Here is an 18,338-nt window from a genome sequence, read left to right on the forward strand (position 1 = left end):
TACTATTGAATTAATTTCTTATATCTATTGTTTCGAGGGGGACTATCGGCCTCGTGAAGTTGTTCTTTCGGTGGGCTTCCTCCACGTTACATACAATGTCTACATCGGTTCTGTTGTTGGACCTTTTTGGTTTGAAGCTAGTCGGTTGTCGCTCTGACTTTATTATTCGGTTTAATCTCCTTGAACATTAATACATTTGCTCCAACGATCTTCCAATTTGTGGATCCCATTCCTGAAGTGAGAACCCGGAAGGTCTGCAAACTACGTTCCAACAGCCGTTATGACCTCTTCATTTGATGAAAAACGCTTGCCACGCATACATTTTTTGAGCTCTGGAAACAAATGGAAGTCCCTGGGGGCCAAATCTGGTGAATACGGTGGATGCTCCAATAATTCGAACTTTAACTCGTGGATTTTAGCCATTGTCAAAATGCTCTTGTGACACGGTGCATTGTCCTGATGAAAAAGGATTTTTTTCTTCTGCAAACCGGGTCTTTTTCACGAAATTTTTCCTTCAACTGGTCCAAAAGGTTGCAACAATATTCAGAATTAATTGTTTTACCAGTTTGCAAGTAATACACAAACAAAATTGCTCTCGCATCCCGAAAAAACTGATGCCAGAACCTTCTTGGCCGATTTCCGGACACGAACTCGTTTTGAAGCCGAACAACCAGATTCACACCACTCTTTAGCCTCTTGTTTTGATTCAGGATCATGGTGATAGACCCAAGTCTCATCCATAGTGATGAATCGACGCACAAAACCCACTTTATCCTTTTTAAAATGCTCCAAATGTTGCTGAGAAAAGTCGCATTCGAATGTGTTTTTGTTCAAATGTTCTAAAATAACTTATTTCACTGGATGTATGACAACCAACAGGTTACTTATACGCCCCGTCCAACGTATGTCTTAAACAACTAAATCTATTATTTATCAATTTTCTTGCCGAACGAGTGAATCCATGACTTTTAGCCAGCATATTGTTGTTGGGTAAATACTATTTGAGGCTGATTACAAAATATTACAACCTTTTTTTTCCTATTATTCGTCGATCTTCGACCTGCAAAAGTTCTCACAAATAACTTATAATTTGAAGGAGGGGCGTTAAAACATTTGGAATACTATTTTATACTCATCATGGAGTTCATTCGGCAAAGATAATATTTTTATAAACATTTTTCAAAAAATGTCTCAAATGTTTTATAATGCCCTTTTCAACTTATTAGTTATTTGTGAGAGGCTTTTGCAGGTTTATCAAAATTTTTGCAAAATTGTTAGCTTTGCCGATTAACTCGCCTGTAGAGAGTATAAGAACATCGAGGTTGTCAATTGCCTTCACAGAGCTTACATTATTACCACCTTGGCCAGCTTACTGAATTATTTTAGAGCACAATTTTCAAAGCAAAACGCAACCATGGGCAAGCAACCCTTACGTGTGCTCGCTATCCGTTCTACCATAACATGTGTTGAGGTAAAAAGTATATAACATCAGCACAGGAGCTTCTTAACCAACATTATGATTCCTAAGCAGAATTTTACTAACGTTTTGGTCACGGGAGGCAAGCTTGGTATTACGCCTTCTTGGAAACGCTCTTAAACCACCAAAAAACATTAAGTATTTATATTCTTCTTCTTCTTAATTGGCGTAGACACCGCTTACGCGATTATAGCCGAGTTAACAACAGCGCGCCAGTCGTTTCTTCTTTTCGCTGCGTGACGCCAATTGGATATTCCAAGCGAAGCCAGGTCCTTCTCCACTTGGTCCTTCCAACGGAGTGGAGGTCTTCCTCTTCCTCTGCTTCCCCCGGCGGGTACTGCGTCGAATACTTTCAGAGCTGGAGTGTTTTCATCCATCCGAACAACATGACCTAGCCAGCGTAGCCGCTGTCTTTTAATTCGCTGAACTATGTCAATGTCGTCATATATCTCGTACAGCTCATCGTTCCATGGAATGCGATATTCGCCGTGGCCAACGCGTAAAGGACCATAAATCTTTCGCAGAACTTTTCTCTCGAAAACTCGCAACGTCGACTCATCAGCTGTTGTCATCGTCCAAGCCTCTGCACCATTTAGCAGGACGGGAATTATGAGTGACTTATAGAGTTTGGTTTTTGTTCGTCGAGAGAGAACTTTGCTTCTCAATTGCCTACTCAGTCTGAAGTAGCACCTGTTGGCAAGAGTTATTCTGCGTTGGATTTCTAGGCTGACATCGTTGGTGGTGTTTACGCTGGTTCCAAGATAGACGAAATTATCTACAACTTCAAAGTTATGACTGTTAACAGTGACGTGAGAGCCAAGTCGCGAGTGCGACGACTGTTTGTTTGATGACAGGAGATATTTCGTTTTGCCCTCGTTCACTACCAGACCCATTTTCTGTGCTTCCTTGTCCAGCCTAGAGAAAGCAGAACTAACGGCGCGGGTGTTGAGGCCGATGATATCAATATCGTCGGCAAACGCCAGCAGCTGTACACTCTTATAGAAGATGGTACCTTCTCTGTTTAGTTCTGCAGCTCGAACTATTTTCTCCAGGAGCAGGTTGAAGAAGTCGCACGATAGGCAGTCGCCTTGTCTGAAACCTCGTTTGGTATCGAACGGCTCGGAGAGGTCCTTCCCGATCCTGACGGAGCTTTTCGTGTTGTTCAACGCCAGTTTACACAGCCGTATTAGTTTTGCGGGGATACCAAATTCAGACATCACGGCATAAAGGCAGCTCCTTTTCGTGCTGTCGAAAGCAGCTTTGAAATCGACGAAGAGGTGGTGTGTGTCGATTCTCCTTTCACGGGTCTTTTCCAAGATTTGGCGCATGGTGAATATCTGGTCGGTTGTTGATTTTCCAGGTCTGAAGCCACACTGATAAGGTCCAATCAGTTTGTTGACGGTGGACTTTAATCTTTCACACAATACGCTCGATAGAACCTTATATGCGATGTTGAGGAGGCTAATCCCACGGTAGTTGGCGCAGATTGTGGGGTCTCGTTTTTTATGGATTGGGCATAGCACACTTAAATTCCAATCGTTGGGCATGCTCTCGTCCGACCATATTTTACAAAGAAGCTGATGCATGCTCCCTATTAGTTCTTCACCGCCGTGTTTGAATAGCTCGGCCGGTAGTCCGTCGGCCCCTGCCGCTTTGTTGTTCTTGAGGCGGGCAATTGCTATTCGAACTTCTTCATGGTCGGGTAATGGAACGTCTGCTCCATCGTCATCGATTGGGGAATCGGGTTCACCTTCTCCTGGTGTTGTGCGTTCACTGCCATTCAGCAGGCTGGAGAAGTGTTCCCTCCATAATTTAACTATGCTCTGGGCATCAGTGACTAGATCACCTTTGGGGGTTCTACAAGAGTATACTCCGGTCTTGAAACCTTCTGTAAGCCGCCGCATTTTTTCGTAGAATTTTCGAGCATTACCCCTGTCGCCCAGCTTATCAAGCTCTTCGTACTCACGCATTTCAGCCTCTTTCTTTTTCTGTCTGCAAATGCGTCTCGCTTCCCTCTTCAACTCTCGGTATCTATCCCATCCCGCACGTGTAGTGGTCGATCGTAACGTTGCGAGGTAGGCAGCCTGTTTTCTCTCTGCTGCGACACGGCACTCTTCGTCGTACCAGCTGTTCTTTTGCACTTTCCGAAAACCAATGGTTTCGTTTGCAGCTGTACGTAAGGAATTTGAAATGCCGTCCCACAGTTCCCTTATACCGAGTTGTTGACTAGTGCTCTCAGAGAGCAGGAGTGCAAGCCGAGTAGAAAATATTATATATAGTATTTATATTATATAACAATAATTGCATATTCCTAAGTTTCGAAGTTGACCTTTTTGCGTCTAAAAGTAGCACCCGATAAGCATACGTGTGTACATTATGCTATTTTCGCCAAAAATTTACGATTTAGTTGCAAAGGTCATTTAGTGTTTTAATGCTTAAAAGCTTTAGGCAATCTTTGTTTTATTTTATTTTTTATTTTATTTAATTTAATTTTTTTTTCAAAACAAAAAACTGTAAGAAACATGAAACATGTTGAGGATAGGCTTAATTTCTAATTTAGACAAGCAATAATTTTCAATTACATTAACGGTAGTAAAACATATATATCGTCACTTAAAATGCAAAATCATGTAACAGCACTTTTCATAAGTTTATGTACAGGCGAAGGAAAAACAATTGAATGAAAGCATTTATATTGAAAGAAAATTTGGGTTTTGGTTATAAAATGGTTATGTATTGGTTATATATTGGTTATCCGTGAGCGAAAATTTGCGATATTACATATATAATATGATGTAGTGAATCGTAAGCTATAAAAAAATCAATTTCTATTTTTTTGATGATATGTTATAGTGCATTTCAGGTGAGGATTTATATAATAGTAAAAGCATTAAAGCTTGTGTACTTGTGTAGAATTAGGCTCGAGATCATGAGTGTTTTTTACGTGCCTTAATACTTTTAAATTTCTTTGGCTTCATGTAAATATCAGATAAAACCTCCGCATTTTTACAATGTCTCAAATATTTACATGCTGTATGTATACGCATACATATGTATGCACACACATATATGTATTTGTCAGTAGGTTTGTTCATTTTCAATGGCTTCATGATGTTCTGTGCTTATTTTGCATGCATTTAAGTGTTCAAACATTAGTCCCAGGACTTAACGCATACCACGTAAAAGAATGTAGCAAAGAGTCGTCGGCTTGTAATGTGCAAAAAATGCGAGAACAAAAATTAAGTGTAGTTGTATAAAGAAAATTACGCTTATACATACGTACATGTTCAAATATTTCGACATAAATAATGTAAGCAAGTGTGTAAGCAAGTACTAATATTTAATGATGGTGCTGAAAAAGTCATTGTGGAGTCTCTAAAAATTCTTACAAGTAGACACTAACTCACACTCACTATATAAATATATGAATATGTATCAATGTAGCATATATAAATTCATATGTGCTTGCCGCTGTCAGCACCCAACCCGTCCTATCCAAGCTGTGAAACTGATGGTCTGTAGACAATTGAGATTTGAGTGAAGTTATTAGGAAATTAGTGAAATAGAGAGTATACTCGTAGAAGTGAGCACCAAAATATAGCTGTAATCGTATGTGTATACATATAAATATATATACAATTTGAAAGTACCAATATTAACAAGTAAGGCAGAGCTAAGTTCATGTGTAACGGAACATTTCATACTCTTGCGATTTGCCAGGAGCAAAGTCAGGGAAATAACGTCAGGTGTAAATTATATGAGATCTGACGGCATATACTCGTAACTCACACATTTGTCGATATATACGATATAAAGTCAACGGGAAGTTCGAACATCTATAAATTAGGTATATGGAGGCTAAAAAATGATCCTTCCAATTTAGCCCCATTTTTGACATACTGGCATACTATTATTAGAAAGGAATCCCCTCTCCGAAATTCTATAATATATCTCACAGATTGACCGATATGTTCGATAAAAAGTTCGCAACTCGAACTTGATTCCACATATTCAGTATCTGGGGACTCGAAGAGTTTTGGTCTATTCGGGCAAAGTTTTATCCCGATACGTTCATCGATGCTTGATTTGCACACCGGAAAGTGAAATAATCAGACACACTTTAAAATTAGGTTATGTGGGAAGTAGGCGTGGTACTGCAACGTAACATTGTAATGTTAGAATTATGCTACTTACAGAATTTGATCGCCATCGGTCGAATAGGTCCTGAGATATGGCTTTCAACGAAATATGGGCGGTGCCACGTCTATCGGATTTTTATAGGAATTCGGTTATTGTAGCTTTAGTGGTTCAAGAGATATGTACATTAAACCTCTTAGGGGCTCACGCCCATATTTGAAATATTTTTAGCCCACAGGTGCCTCTTTCCACTGTAATCCCCTGTGTCAAATAGCTGTTTTATAACTAAATTTAGTGCTTAGTTAGCGCACTTTACAGATTTTTGCTTTACAGCGCTTTGTGGGCGTGGCAGTGATCCGTTTACGCCCATCTTTAAAGTGATGAAAGATAATTTTTTCTTCGGCAAAAGTCTTTTCTGCAATCTGTCATTGAATCAGCCTAATAACTTGGTTTATTTAAGCGCTACCACCGCCTTGTTCTTCTTCAGACACTGAAGTAGAGCAGACTTCGGTGTTTAAACTGTTCTTTAGCTTTTGTTGTGTACCTGTGGATCTATATTTTGCCGGTTGTTACGAAACGGCGCAAGAACTCTTTCGGATAAACAACAGCGCGCCAGTCGTTTTTTCGTTTCGCTATTTGGCGCCAATTTGAGATACTAAGTGCAACCAGGTCCTTTTCCATCTGATCTCTCTAACGACTATTATTGATCGGAAAACACTCCGTGAATTGTTAGCACCATAGAATAATATACAAAACAAACGTGTATGGTTTTCTGTAGTGAATTATATATATACATATATATATTAGGGTGTTTTTTTAACTATTCATTTTTTCAATCCCATCATGAAATTTCCTTGGAAATACCCTAAAAAAATTCCCTGAAAATTTGAGCTCTCAATACTAACATTAAGGACTGGACCAAGGCATGTAAACATTTTCCATAGAAAATACAGGACAATCGTGATCTTTTATCTTTAAATTTCTATAGCTCAGAGGCATTTTATGGCATCGCTTTGACTTTAGACACATATTCCTCAGAATTGAACACTCTACAAAAGTGCCTATTGCGGCAAAGTCGAAACTCACACCGGCGAGATAGTACGGGTCTCTAAACCTAACTTTTCCACGAAATTCGCATTTTTTATATATCTCGTAAATGACAAGAGCTATAGAAAAAATGTTCACAACAAACTTATAGGAAATTTTGTTTGCTACAGATTCAAGGTCAAAACCGCTGTCATTAAAACTTCTTGAGATATTCGGCTTTTTAAGTAAGGCTTTATAGATTTTTCATAGATGGTATATAATAAAAAATCTATGAAAATTACAAGTTTTTTTAGGGTATTTCCAAGGAAATTGCATGATGGGATTGAAAAAAATGAATAGTTAAAAAAAACACCCTAATACATATATATATATAAAGAGTTCGAGCCCCTTCGTGAGACCTGCATAATTTAAGTACGTTTTATAGTCCTAGAACTAGATTAAGACCAAATTAAACATTGCATGCTTCACTATATTGTGAATTTACCAAATACTATCTTTGGTTCAATTCTACCGAAGCAGTCCGTTTTTATATTTTTAATGATAGATAAACTTAACGGAAACTCTTTAAGTACTCAGATTTACATAAATCTCATGTAAGATTACATAAATATTTCTAACTTTAGTTTGGATTAAATGAATTTTTAGTAATATTAGTAATATTGAATAGCTGAGTTTAATAGTGACAACTCTTATTATCAAGAAGAGTAACTCAGCGAGGTCACCACGCAAGGTGATGTGAAAAAACTCTACTCCATTTATTTATCTTATCTGGTTCCCTTAAACAATGACATTAGTCAGTATGGAAATACTTGAAGATCATTTTTTTGACTTTAATTTGTTATTAAATAGAACAAGTGATATGTTGTGTTGAGGTTCAAAGATTTCTTTCGAAGTTTGAAGTTAGGTTAAGTCATTATTCGATTTTTTTTGGAAAAAAATAGTAAAAGGAAAGATTAAGCTTTAATATTTTGCTACTAATTAAAATGAAAAAAAACTCCCTAATTTAAAAAGAGTTTTAGAGAAAAATTGGAAAAGTTCTCATATAGAATTAAAAGTACAAACTTATATTCGTAAATCCATATACAAACAAATACACCGGGTTTTCCAATAGGGATGTTATGATTTCTAAGTGTCAGTTCGGTAATTTTTAATATGTCATGATCTGTATTTTTGTTTTCAATGTATTCAGTAATGTTTACAATTTTATCATGGAAAGATCTTGTGTATATCAGTGTTTACAAATTATAGAATTTTATTAGCAAATAATCGTTCTTCAAGTGCAACTTTTCGTGCGCTTTTGCCATTTTATGGTCGTAATAATCGTCTACCTGTACTCTTTATTCGTCGAATTGTTTGAAATTTTGAGCGTAAATTTTCTTTACATAATGTTCAAGTGCCAATGAGACAAAGAACCGCTCGAAGTAATGAAAATATTGCTGCCGTACAGGCAAGTGTTGCTAAAGACCACAATTTGTCGATTTCAGGGCGTTTTCAACAATTGAAACTGTCTCAAACCACAACTTGGCAGATTTTGGCTTGCATCCGCATAAAGTTGTTCACACTCAAGAACGGAGGCCATTGGACCACCGTAAAAGTCGTGAGCTGCTGATTTTGCCTTGGAACAACTTGAAAACGATAACGATTCTTTCAAGAAAATCATCTTCTCTGATGAGGCTCACTTTCATCTGAGTGTTGCGGTAAATAAACAAAACTGTCGATTCTGGTGCAAAGAAAATACACAAATTATTCATGAACAACTCTTACATTCACCTAAATTGACAGTTTGGTGTGGTTTTTGGCTTGGTGGAATAATCGGTCCGTATTACTTTCGAAATGAAGATTAATGTTGTTATACTCAGAACTTATGAATTTTCTTAACAGTTAGTCTGTTTTTTTTTTTTTTTTGTTTTTTAAATCGTATCACTCTTATTGGAAAACCCCGTACATACCTATTTATATGAACTGTGAACGAACTTACGCAGCATAACATACAACAAAACCACCGTAAAATGTCGAATGCTATAAAAACAAAAGCGAGTGATAATATAAAGGGAGCTAAGTGAAAAACCAACTGCCACCCGAGCATTTAACCAAAACGTCGGTCACTTTGTCTAATGGAGATTTCATAGAGTTTGATGATGTTTATGCTGATAATGATGGATTATTTGTGAAGCTTTTATAGACGCTGACGATATGCAGTACAAAGTAATATTTACATTGTTGTGTGTTAATATAAAAGTATATATTTATGTGTGTGTATGCATATAAATGAAGTGAACCTTTGCAGTGTTGACGTGTGTAAAAAAATGGGTTTCCCAGTGTAAATAGATTGTGCAAAAAAGGCAAACAAACAACACCTATTAACATGTCGCTGAAGTTGTTGTTAATGTTGTTTGTGATGATAGTTATTGCCACTGAAGAAGAAGCAGCGACAGCATTATCAACGTATGCTACTATGAACAACAACAAGAACAGCAAATTTAACAGTACAACAACAATGGGTTTGATTAATCGTTAAACGACGCGGAAGCGCTTTGTTTAGTGATTGTTGTCACGTGACTGAATAACATTTAAAACGGTTAACGGTTAAAGGAAAAACGGGCACAAAGCATTGCTGCAACGCTTCAACTTTTAAAAGCGTTTATTTTGTTTAAGCATTTTTTATGCTGGCTTAAGCGCTTAAGTTTGATAAAAATGTGAACGCCAAGTGAAGGCGGGCTTCGAGGTGCGGGAGAAAATTAAGGATTTTCAATTCACAACAAATGAACTGTTAAACAACGGCGCTCGCTTGTCATAAATAAAATCAGCTGGTTAAACTTTGAAAGCATGGTTTATGGACGCAGCATCGCAATCGGTGGCTGTCTGCTGCTCTTGGTCATTACACTTTCGGCAATAATATTCTATTTAAGTTTAGGTGAGTATTTAACGCCATTAAATGTAATTTACGAGTACGCAATTTATTAGCTAAATAATTTTAAAAATTTGTGCACATAATGAGCGTAGATTTCAGGTTGATAATGAGAGTGTAAATTGTGATAAATTACTGTAAGTAGCTATGATACAATATTTCCTAATTTACTTTATTTAATTTGAGATTTTGCTAATTAAGACCACTAAATGAAGTAATCAAGCTAAACAATATTTACTCAGGCAACATTTTTGAGAAAAAGTTGCAGAGCCTTTTGACCGAAAATAATGTATTAGATTACATTAATTTGAAAGCGCTACTGACCTCTGCTTTTTAAGAATGAAGACAGTTAATTTAGACTTTGTTGCGTTAATAATTCTATCAGTGGTTCTATCCTTATTTATTATACTCTTGCAACATGATTATATAGAGTATAATAGTTTTTTTCACCGAACGGTTGCATGCATCACCTAAAACTAAGAGCGATAGATATAGGTTTATATATGTACATTAAGGTGATTCAAAAAAAAATTTTTTTTTTCAATTGGTACTCGCAAAAATAGGTTCCTAGACACCTCTAAGAAAGCCTCTCCAAATATGAGTTTTTAATTGTAACGGGAAGGTCTTCCGCCTAACGGTTTTCTATTTTTTCTTATTATCAGATAGAAAAATTTGTATCTCGCTTCCAACTACTTGAAAAAATATCTTGTTAATTAGGTTTTGTAGGAAATTGAATGCTCTAAAATATGGTCTCTTATGATTTTTTCGTAAACCCAACCGTTTAAAAGATATTAACGGTTGAAATTTGACTATTTTTGGAAAAACTTTTTTTTTCTTATTAATTTTATAACTCAATGAAAAAAAATTATTATGAATGATGAAACACATAGTTTTGTAGGAAATTTACTGTTCTATAAAAATGGTCTACTATGATATTTCGATTAAGTTAAGCGTTTACGAGATATTCATCGTCAAACATCAATGCATATTAGGGTGGATCAAAAAAAAAATTTTTTTTTTTTTTTTCAATTGGTACTCGCAAAAATAGGTTCCTAGACACCTCTAAGAACGCCTCTCCAAAAATCTATTCATAATATTTTTTTTTCATTGAGTTATAAAATTCATAAGAAATAAAGAATTTTTCTAAAAATAGTCAAATTTCAACCGTTAATATCTTTTAAACGGTTGGGTTTACGAAAAAATCATAAGAGACCATATTTTAGAGCATTCAATTTCCTACAAAACCTAATTAACAAGATATTTTTTCAAGTAGTTGGAAGCGAGATATAAATTTTTCTATCTGATAATAAGAAAAAATAGAAAACCGTTAGGCGGAGGACCTTCCCGTTACAATTAAAAACTCATATTTGGAGAGGCTTTCTTAGAGGTGTCTAGGAACCTATTTTTGCGAGTACCAATTGAAAAAAAAAATTTTTTTTGAATCACCCTAATGTACATTATTTGTATGCTATAAATGACGAGGCGAGACGAAACCTAATTGACTGTCTGTCTGTCCATCCATCCAACAGTGCAAGCTGTAACTTGAGTAAAAATTGAGATATCTGGACGAAACTTGATATACAGGTTCCTTGGTAAAAAACGTACGAATTCGTAGATGGGCGTAATCGGACCACTGCCACGCCCACAAAACGTCATTAACTGAAAATGTATAAATAGCATAACTAAGTACTAAATAATAGAAAACTCTAATTTGACAAACGGTTTCGCAATAGAAAGGAGCGCCTCTAATAGATTTAAAATACATATTCACTAAAATACGTCAGAGACATTAAATTTTACCGCCGACATGGTATGAAAAGCTTTTATTGGAGATGTGGTGAAAATTGGACGATGGGCATGACACTGTCCAACTTTAGGTGAAATTGCAAATCTCGAGACCTGCTTTGCCGATTTTAACAAAAAAATTTTTGCTTTAAGGGGTAATATACAGTTGGAATTTCCAAAAATCGATTTTTTTTAATTTAATTTTTTTAATGTACATATATTTAAAAATACACTCAGAAAATTTCATATCGTTTCCGCTGAATATTTTCGAAGTTACACGCAAATTTGAAAAGACGTTTCAGAGTGCTTGGAAATGCATTCTAAACTTTAAATGCGTTTTTCTCAAAATAGTGTTTTCAAAATCGGTGACCAACATTACTCGAAAACGACTAAACCGATTGGTCTCAAATTTTAACACGAGCTTCTTAAATATATTTTTTAGCAATTAATAAAAATTGCTTTTTAATCAATAAAAATTTTTTTATAAACAATTTTAGTCCAAAATTTTGATCAAAAATCGGTTGTTTTTAGAAACCGCCATTTTATCAAAAAATTTAATTTTGATTATTCCTTCGATTTGCTATATTTACTTTAACTAAATCTGTTTGGTGTTTTCTAATTTCATAGGATCCAGTTCAGAGATATAGTGGTCATAAAAAGTCATAAAAAGCCAAAAAAACTCCCTTAACTTCTTCTTCTTCTTAATTGGCGTAGACACCGCTTACGCGATTATAGCCGAGTGAACAACAGCGCGCCAGTCGTTTTTTCTTTTCGCTACGTGGCGCCAGTTGGATATTCCAAGCGAAGCCAGGTCCTTCTCCACTTGGTCCTTCCTTAACTACAAGTATACTATACAAGGTCTGTCGCATAAGAAACAGAACTTTTTAAATATAACTGTTTCTGGTGGCGCCACCTATTGGTGGGTATATGAAATAAAAAGTTTGATCTCTTGTTGACATATCGTAAAAATTTTAAGACAATTGGATAACTACAATCGTTATCAACAAGTGTTATCGATCAAAAAGTGACAGCTGCTTTTGGTCATCGGTCGTAAAATGCATTTTGAACAAAGAGCAAATATTAAATTTTGTTTTAAACTTGGGAAAACGTTTACAGAAACGTAGTAATGTGCATGAGTGGTTTAAGCGATTCCATGAAGGTCGTGAGGATCTCTGTGACGATCAGAAGTCGGTCGTCTTCAGAAGTAAAAATAAAGACAATGCTGATTTGTTTTTACGATTCCGAGGGTATTGTACACCGAGAGTTCGTCCCACCTGGCCAAACGGTTAATGCTGTGTTTTACCTTGGTGTTATGAAGCGTCTTTTGTCACGCATTCGTCGTGCTCGACCACAATACTGTAGGGCAGGGTCCTGGCGCCTGTTGCACGATAATGCGCCGTATCATCGGTCGACGCTTGTCACCGGTTTTTTGACAAAAAACTCCATATTAACCATTAATCACTCACCCTACTCATCTGATCTGGCACCCTGTGATTTTTACCTATTTGGAAAATTTCATTTGTCCATGAAAGGACACTGGCTTCAGGACATTTCAGCTATCCAAAAGGCGACGAACGATATTCTCAAGAGCATTCCGAAAAATTACCTTAAACACTCATTTGAAATGCTAATTGACCGGGCTAAACGCTGTATCGAAGTACAAGGAAACTACTTTGAATAAAAAATATAACTTTTGGAAAATATTAATTTTTTTTGTTTTTTTAACAGTCCTGTTTCTTTTGCGACAGACCTTGTATATTGATTTCAAAAAAAATTTTGACCTCATATTTTTTTATTTTCAAGTATTATAGATATGTTGTAACTTACCACTTGATATTTTTTCACTATTTTCAATTTTTTTCGTTCTTTGGGTAACTTTTTTATGGATTTAATAGAATACGGGGAATATATCGATGGCTCGAATATATTTGGTTAACTGTTGACTTTAATCTGGCCCATTTGTAAAATTAAATTGAGACAACTTTTTTTTATTTGCACACAAGTCTTTGATTTCATTATTACTAATTCTTGTAATAACTTAACAACATTTTTTGTTTCAATTGAAAATGGAATTACAACACATTCAAAAAGAATAACGGGAAATCTAATATGGCGTCGGTCCACCTCTAGCGGATATTACAGCTTCGATACGAGCAGGCATTGACCCAACAAGTTTCTCCAAAACACTGCTTGAAATTTCCTCCTCCCAAACACTTTCTAACATTTTTTTTAGTTCTGATTTACTTTTACTTTTTTGACAGAACTTATTTTTTTTTTTTATTTTATATAGAATCACTTGTTAAAACTTAACGAAAAAATTATTACCGATAAGTACCGTTACAATGAGTGATAGAACACGTTTTCGCTAGAAATTTCTTAATGAACGCTTGGCCGCGGGTGTATATTGATATTCAGTGGCGTTCCATTTGAATGAAAAATAAGTCTCATATCATAAATTTCTCACATTTTACGGTAAATTTAATATGTTTATCAATAATCATAATTGCATAAGTATCCCAACAGATACATTGTCTATATCACTAATAATTTGCCGAGCTTTTGACTAACGCTTTGGTAATTTTTCTTTTTTGTGCAAATAAATTGAGCCCGTTTCATGACCCTAATAAAAAGCAACGCCTATAATAAGTATATATGTAAATATAATAAAATATTCTACACATCGCATATTTTAATACATTAAGGAGCGCTTGCAATCATAAAATTATCACATTTTTCAGTAAAAATTAAAAAAAAATTTTAATGTAAGCATTAATAGTCCAGCGAAAACTTTTATTCATTATTTTATTAATTATATATTTTAATCTTGAATAGTGAAGCAATCTTACCGAGAACCTATGTTACGACACTTCCAAAAATACTACTATGAGTGAAAAAAAATAGTGTGACTTTATTCATAATTTGAAAATTCTCAATTTATTCTTCAAAATCTATGTCATCCCCCTCAAAGTAATTTCCCTTAGCCCCAATACACTTGTGTCAATGGTTTTTCAAATTCTTGAATCAGTTGTTAAGGTTAATTTCCGGAATAGCCTTCAATGCACGTGGCGATTCAACTTCTGTCTTCAACTGACTCAAAACGGTTTCGCCAGAGCGGTCGTTTGAGTTTGCTGAATAACCAGAAGTCACATGGAGCTAAATCAGGCGAATACGGAAGCTGCCGCACGATATTGGTTGAAAATTTGTCGAAAAACTCACGAAGAATCAATGCAGTATGTGACGTTGCATTGTCGTGGTGCAAAAACCAAGTGTTGACGGCTCATAATTCTGTCCTAATTTTACGAATAGCTTCGCGCAAACGACGCATAACACTCAAATACTTGTAGTATTCCTCGTTGGCAGTTTGGTCGGTCGGAAGGAATCCGGAGTGCACCTCGATAATCGTAGAAAACTGTCAACATAACCTTGATTTTTGACCTGCTTTGAAGTTTTTTTTCGATTTCGACTCACCTTTGCCATGATATTCGACCGAATGATCGTTTGTTTTCGGGTCATAAGGATAGATCCAAGACTCATCACAGTAATGATACGTTTCATGACATCCTTTTAGTCGGAAAACGTTGTTTTACAGACGTTAACGCGACGCTATTTTCCAAAGAATTTAGTGATTTTGGAAGCAGTCATGCTTTCAGTTTTCCTAGGTCCAATGATCGTTCAAAATGGTTTTTACTATTACTTCTGATATTCGAACGATGCCAGTAAGATATCTAACTGTTTATAGTCGATTCTCAAGCACCTTTATTTTACTGACTTGTTGTTATCAGTTGATGGACGTCCTGGACGTTGGCCGTCGTCAACGCGTTCTCGACCCCCTTTGAATTGTACCAATCTCGCGACAAACAATTATCACTGAAGTGCTTTCCCAACAATCTGAATATTTTTTCGCCGCCGTATTTGAATAGCTCGGCCGGCAATTCATCAGCCCCCACCCCGCTTTGTTGTTCCTCAGACGGGTAATTGCTATTCGAACATCTTTATGGTCGGGTAATCGGGTTCACCATGTCCTGGTGCTATGCTTTTACTGCCATTGAGCAGGCTGGAGGTATTCCCTCCATAATTTCAGTATGCTATGGGCATCAGTCACTAGATCCCCCTGGGGGTTCTACAAGAGTATGCTCCGGTCTTGAAACCTTCTGTTAGTCGCTGCATCTTTTCGTAGTATTTGAGAGCATTACCATTGTCGGCCTGCTTGTCTATTTCATCGTATTCACACATTTCGGCCTCTCTCTTGTTTTGTCAGCAAATGCGTCCCGTTTCCCTTTTCAACTCTTGTGAGTTTATCACTCCAATAAAATAAATATATTTACTATATAAATAAATGGAATTTGATAGACATTTGAAAACAGACAAACCATGTTATAAACAGTTCTGAAAAACAGGTTTTTTCTACGCTTTTATAAAAAATCTTGGATAAGAAAAGGATTGGTCATGTATTTATACCCTGAATAAGATATATTAAGTTTGCCACGAAGTTCGTAACATTAGAGGCCCTATAAAATATGTATACCATATAAATGATTAGCACAACGCCCTTCCTCTCCCTCAACATAGTGGTTGAGGTTTAGGAAGTCTGCTTTTAAAATTCCGTTCCTTAATTCCTGCCCACCCTAGTACACATGCTGCTACTTTTTAAAGAATTTTATAGCCGCAATAACACATAAAAATGCTATTCAATATTTCAATTGGCAAATGGAAGAAAAAAAAATGTTTCTAAACTCACGCAAATTTAATGCCCGATCAATATCATTGCTGTTGCCTGTTTATTATCAACTCCACACCTTGGCATATCCTGCGTCAAAGCGAAATTGAATTTCATTTGCTAAAATATCTCGGAACCTTGTCCATTGCATTTCAATACTCATTGACCATTGACCATTGTCAGTAGTGTCAGTTGTCTACTTAGTCTATTTTGCTATTTATAATGCATTGGACAGGGGTGTGAGCGTCACCTATTGGCCTTTGACACACAGCACACTAACTAAACTGAACTTGTCTATTTATCAAATCGCCTTTATTTTCTTGTTTTTTTCATGGTTTGTGTGAAAGTTTGCTGCTGCCTCTTCTTTTTCATGATTTTTGTTTTTTCGTTAAATGTTCTTCTTTTTTTTGCGGCAGTATCCTTGTAATTCAGCCATTGTCCGGTGTGAAATATGTATATGCCGTGCGAGCGCCGTTCTTTTCCTCCCAAGGGCCAGGCGTTCAAATTAACCTATTTATGGCAATAGGCAATGCGCTATTCGGATTCTGGCGCACGTTTGCCGTTAATGCCCTTTTCGATTTGTTCACGACCCGCTGTCACTCATACCCTTACCTTTTCTTATTCTGACTCTTTACCAACATATTCTAGTGAATTTGTATGTGAAGAAACATATTTTTAGGCGCTATGGCTTATTGTCTTCGTGACTGTGACTGCATACGAGTATATACGATACATATAGTATATACAATCGCAGAAATTGATAATTGTTAATGTGCGTACATATGTTGTTGTTTTTGCTTTCTGGCTGCCGCCTGCTGTAACCACTTAATAAAGTTACAAGTATTAATTGCTTCTTTGTTATTCTTGTCGTATTTTTACGCCTCTTATAAAATGGCGTTTATATTGTTCATTTCGGCCGGTAGCCGCATTTCTATATACCGTTAAACCATTCGCTTCAATGGTGCCTACAAGCGTTGCGTTTAAGATTAAATCGTTGCAATTGCGAGCAAAGTGGTTCACGAAGAATTCGCCAACACGATGTGATACATTGATAAGGAGTAAATTTCTGTCACGTTTACTTAGCCAAAGTGGGATCTCATGTGAGTGGATTCTCGTATATAAATTATATGTGGATTAAGTGACTGTCTCTCATTTGGTTTGCAGAGATTAAAAACGAGCATATTAGAGAGTTTGAATCAAGAAGATCATTCAGTAATGATTAGTGCACATACCAAGAAACCAAGAAAAAGCGTTAACTGGTATAATACCCTTCACAAATACAAAAGATGCTTTGCAAGAATTAGATTTTGTTCGGTTCATTTCATGTCAAATTTAATAATGATATCTCGTTAAATTAAAAAAAAACACTTGATCCTGATCGTTCAGTTTGTATGACATCTATATGGTATAGTAATTATGTCTGAAGAACTTCTTCGGAGATTGCGTCATTGCTTTAGACAATAACCCCTGCAATATTTCGTGAAAATATCCCCTAAAATGAAAAGGTTTTTCATACAAATGATTTATTCCGATCGTTCAGTTTGTTTGGCAGCTACTACTGTGAGCAAAAAATAGTAAGATTTTGTTCATAATTTTAAAATTCTTAATTTATTCTTCAAAATCTATGTCGCCACCTTCATAGTAATCCCTCTAGGTCTCAATACACTTGTGCCAACGTTTTTCCAATCCTCGAAACAGTTGTTAAAGTCAATTTCTTTTTCATTTTCATTTGACTCAACGTTAAATGGTTTCCCAGAGCGGTCGTTTGAGTTTGCTGAATAGCCAGAAGGCACACGGAGTTAAATCAGGCGAATTTTGTGGTTGCAGCACGATATTGGCTGAAAATTTGACGAAAATCTCACGGAAAATCATTGCAGTATGCGTGGTGCAAAAACCAAAAGTTGTAGGCCCATAATTCTGGCCTTTTTTTACGAATACCTTCGCGCAAACGACGCATAACACCTAAATAGTATTTATTGTTGACATTTTGGCCGGTAGGAAAATATTCGGAGTGCACCAGACCTCGAAAATCGAAGAAAACAGACAACATAACCTTGATTTTTGATCTGCTTTGTCCAGCTTATAGTGCTCCGATATCGACTGTTTCAACATATGAACAACTTGTCGGCGAGAAAGGGACGGTTGACAATTTTTAGATCGAAATTTCAGAAACTTAGACACTAGTTCGTGTATATACTAATGGACGGACAGATTGACGTAAAGACAGATGGACCAGGCTAAATCGACTTAGCCTTTTTGGTTTCGAC

General features: G+C 36.1%; 1 protein-coding gene across 1 annotated transcript in view; it reads left to right on the plus strand.

The window, feature by feature from the left end:
• The first annotated feature begins 9,487 nt into the window (after positions 1–9,487).
• The window catches only part of LOC126768007 (relaxin receptor 2), a 57,157-nt gene continuing 48,306 nt past the window's right edge, over positions 9,488–18,338 (plus strand). Inside the window, exon 1 of the mRNA XM_050485843.1 lies at positions 9,488–9,575. Within this exon, the coding sequence (XP_050341800.1) occupies positions 9,488–9,575 (88 nt within the window). The remainder of the gene's footprint in view (positions 9,576–18,338) is intronic.

Source organism: Bactrocera neohumeralis, chromosome 2, assembly GCF_024586455.1.
Source record: "Bactrocera neohumeralis isolate Rockhampton chromosome 2, APGP_CSIRO_Bneo_wtdbg2-racon-allhic-juicebox.fasta_v2, whole genome shotgun sequence".
Classification (NCBI taxonomy): Eukaryota; Metazoa; Arthropoda; class Insecta; order Diptera; family Tephritidae; genus Bactrocera; species Bactrocera neohumeralis.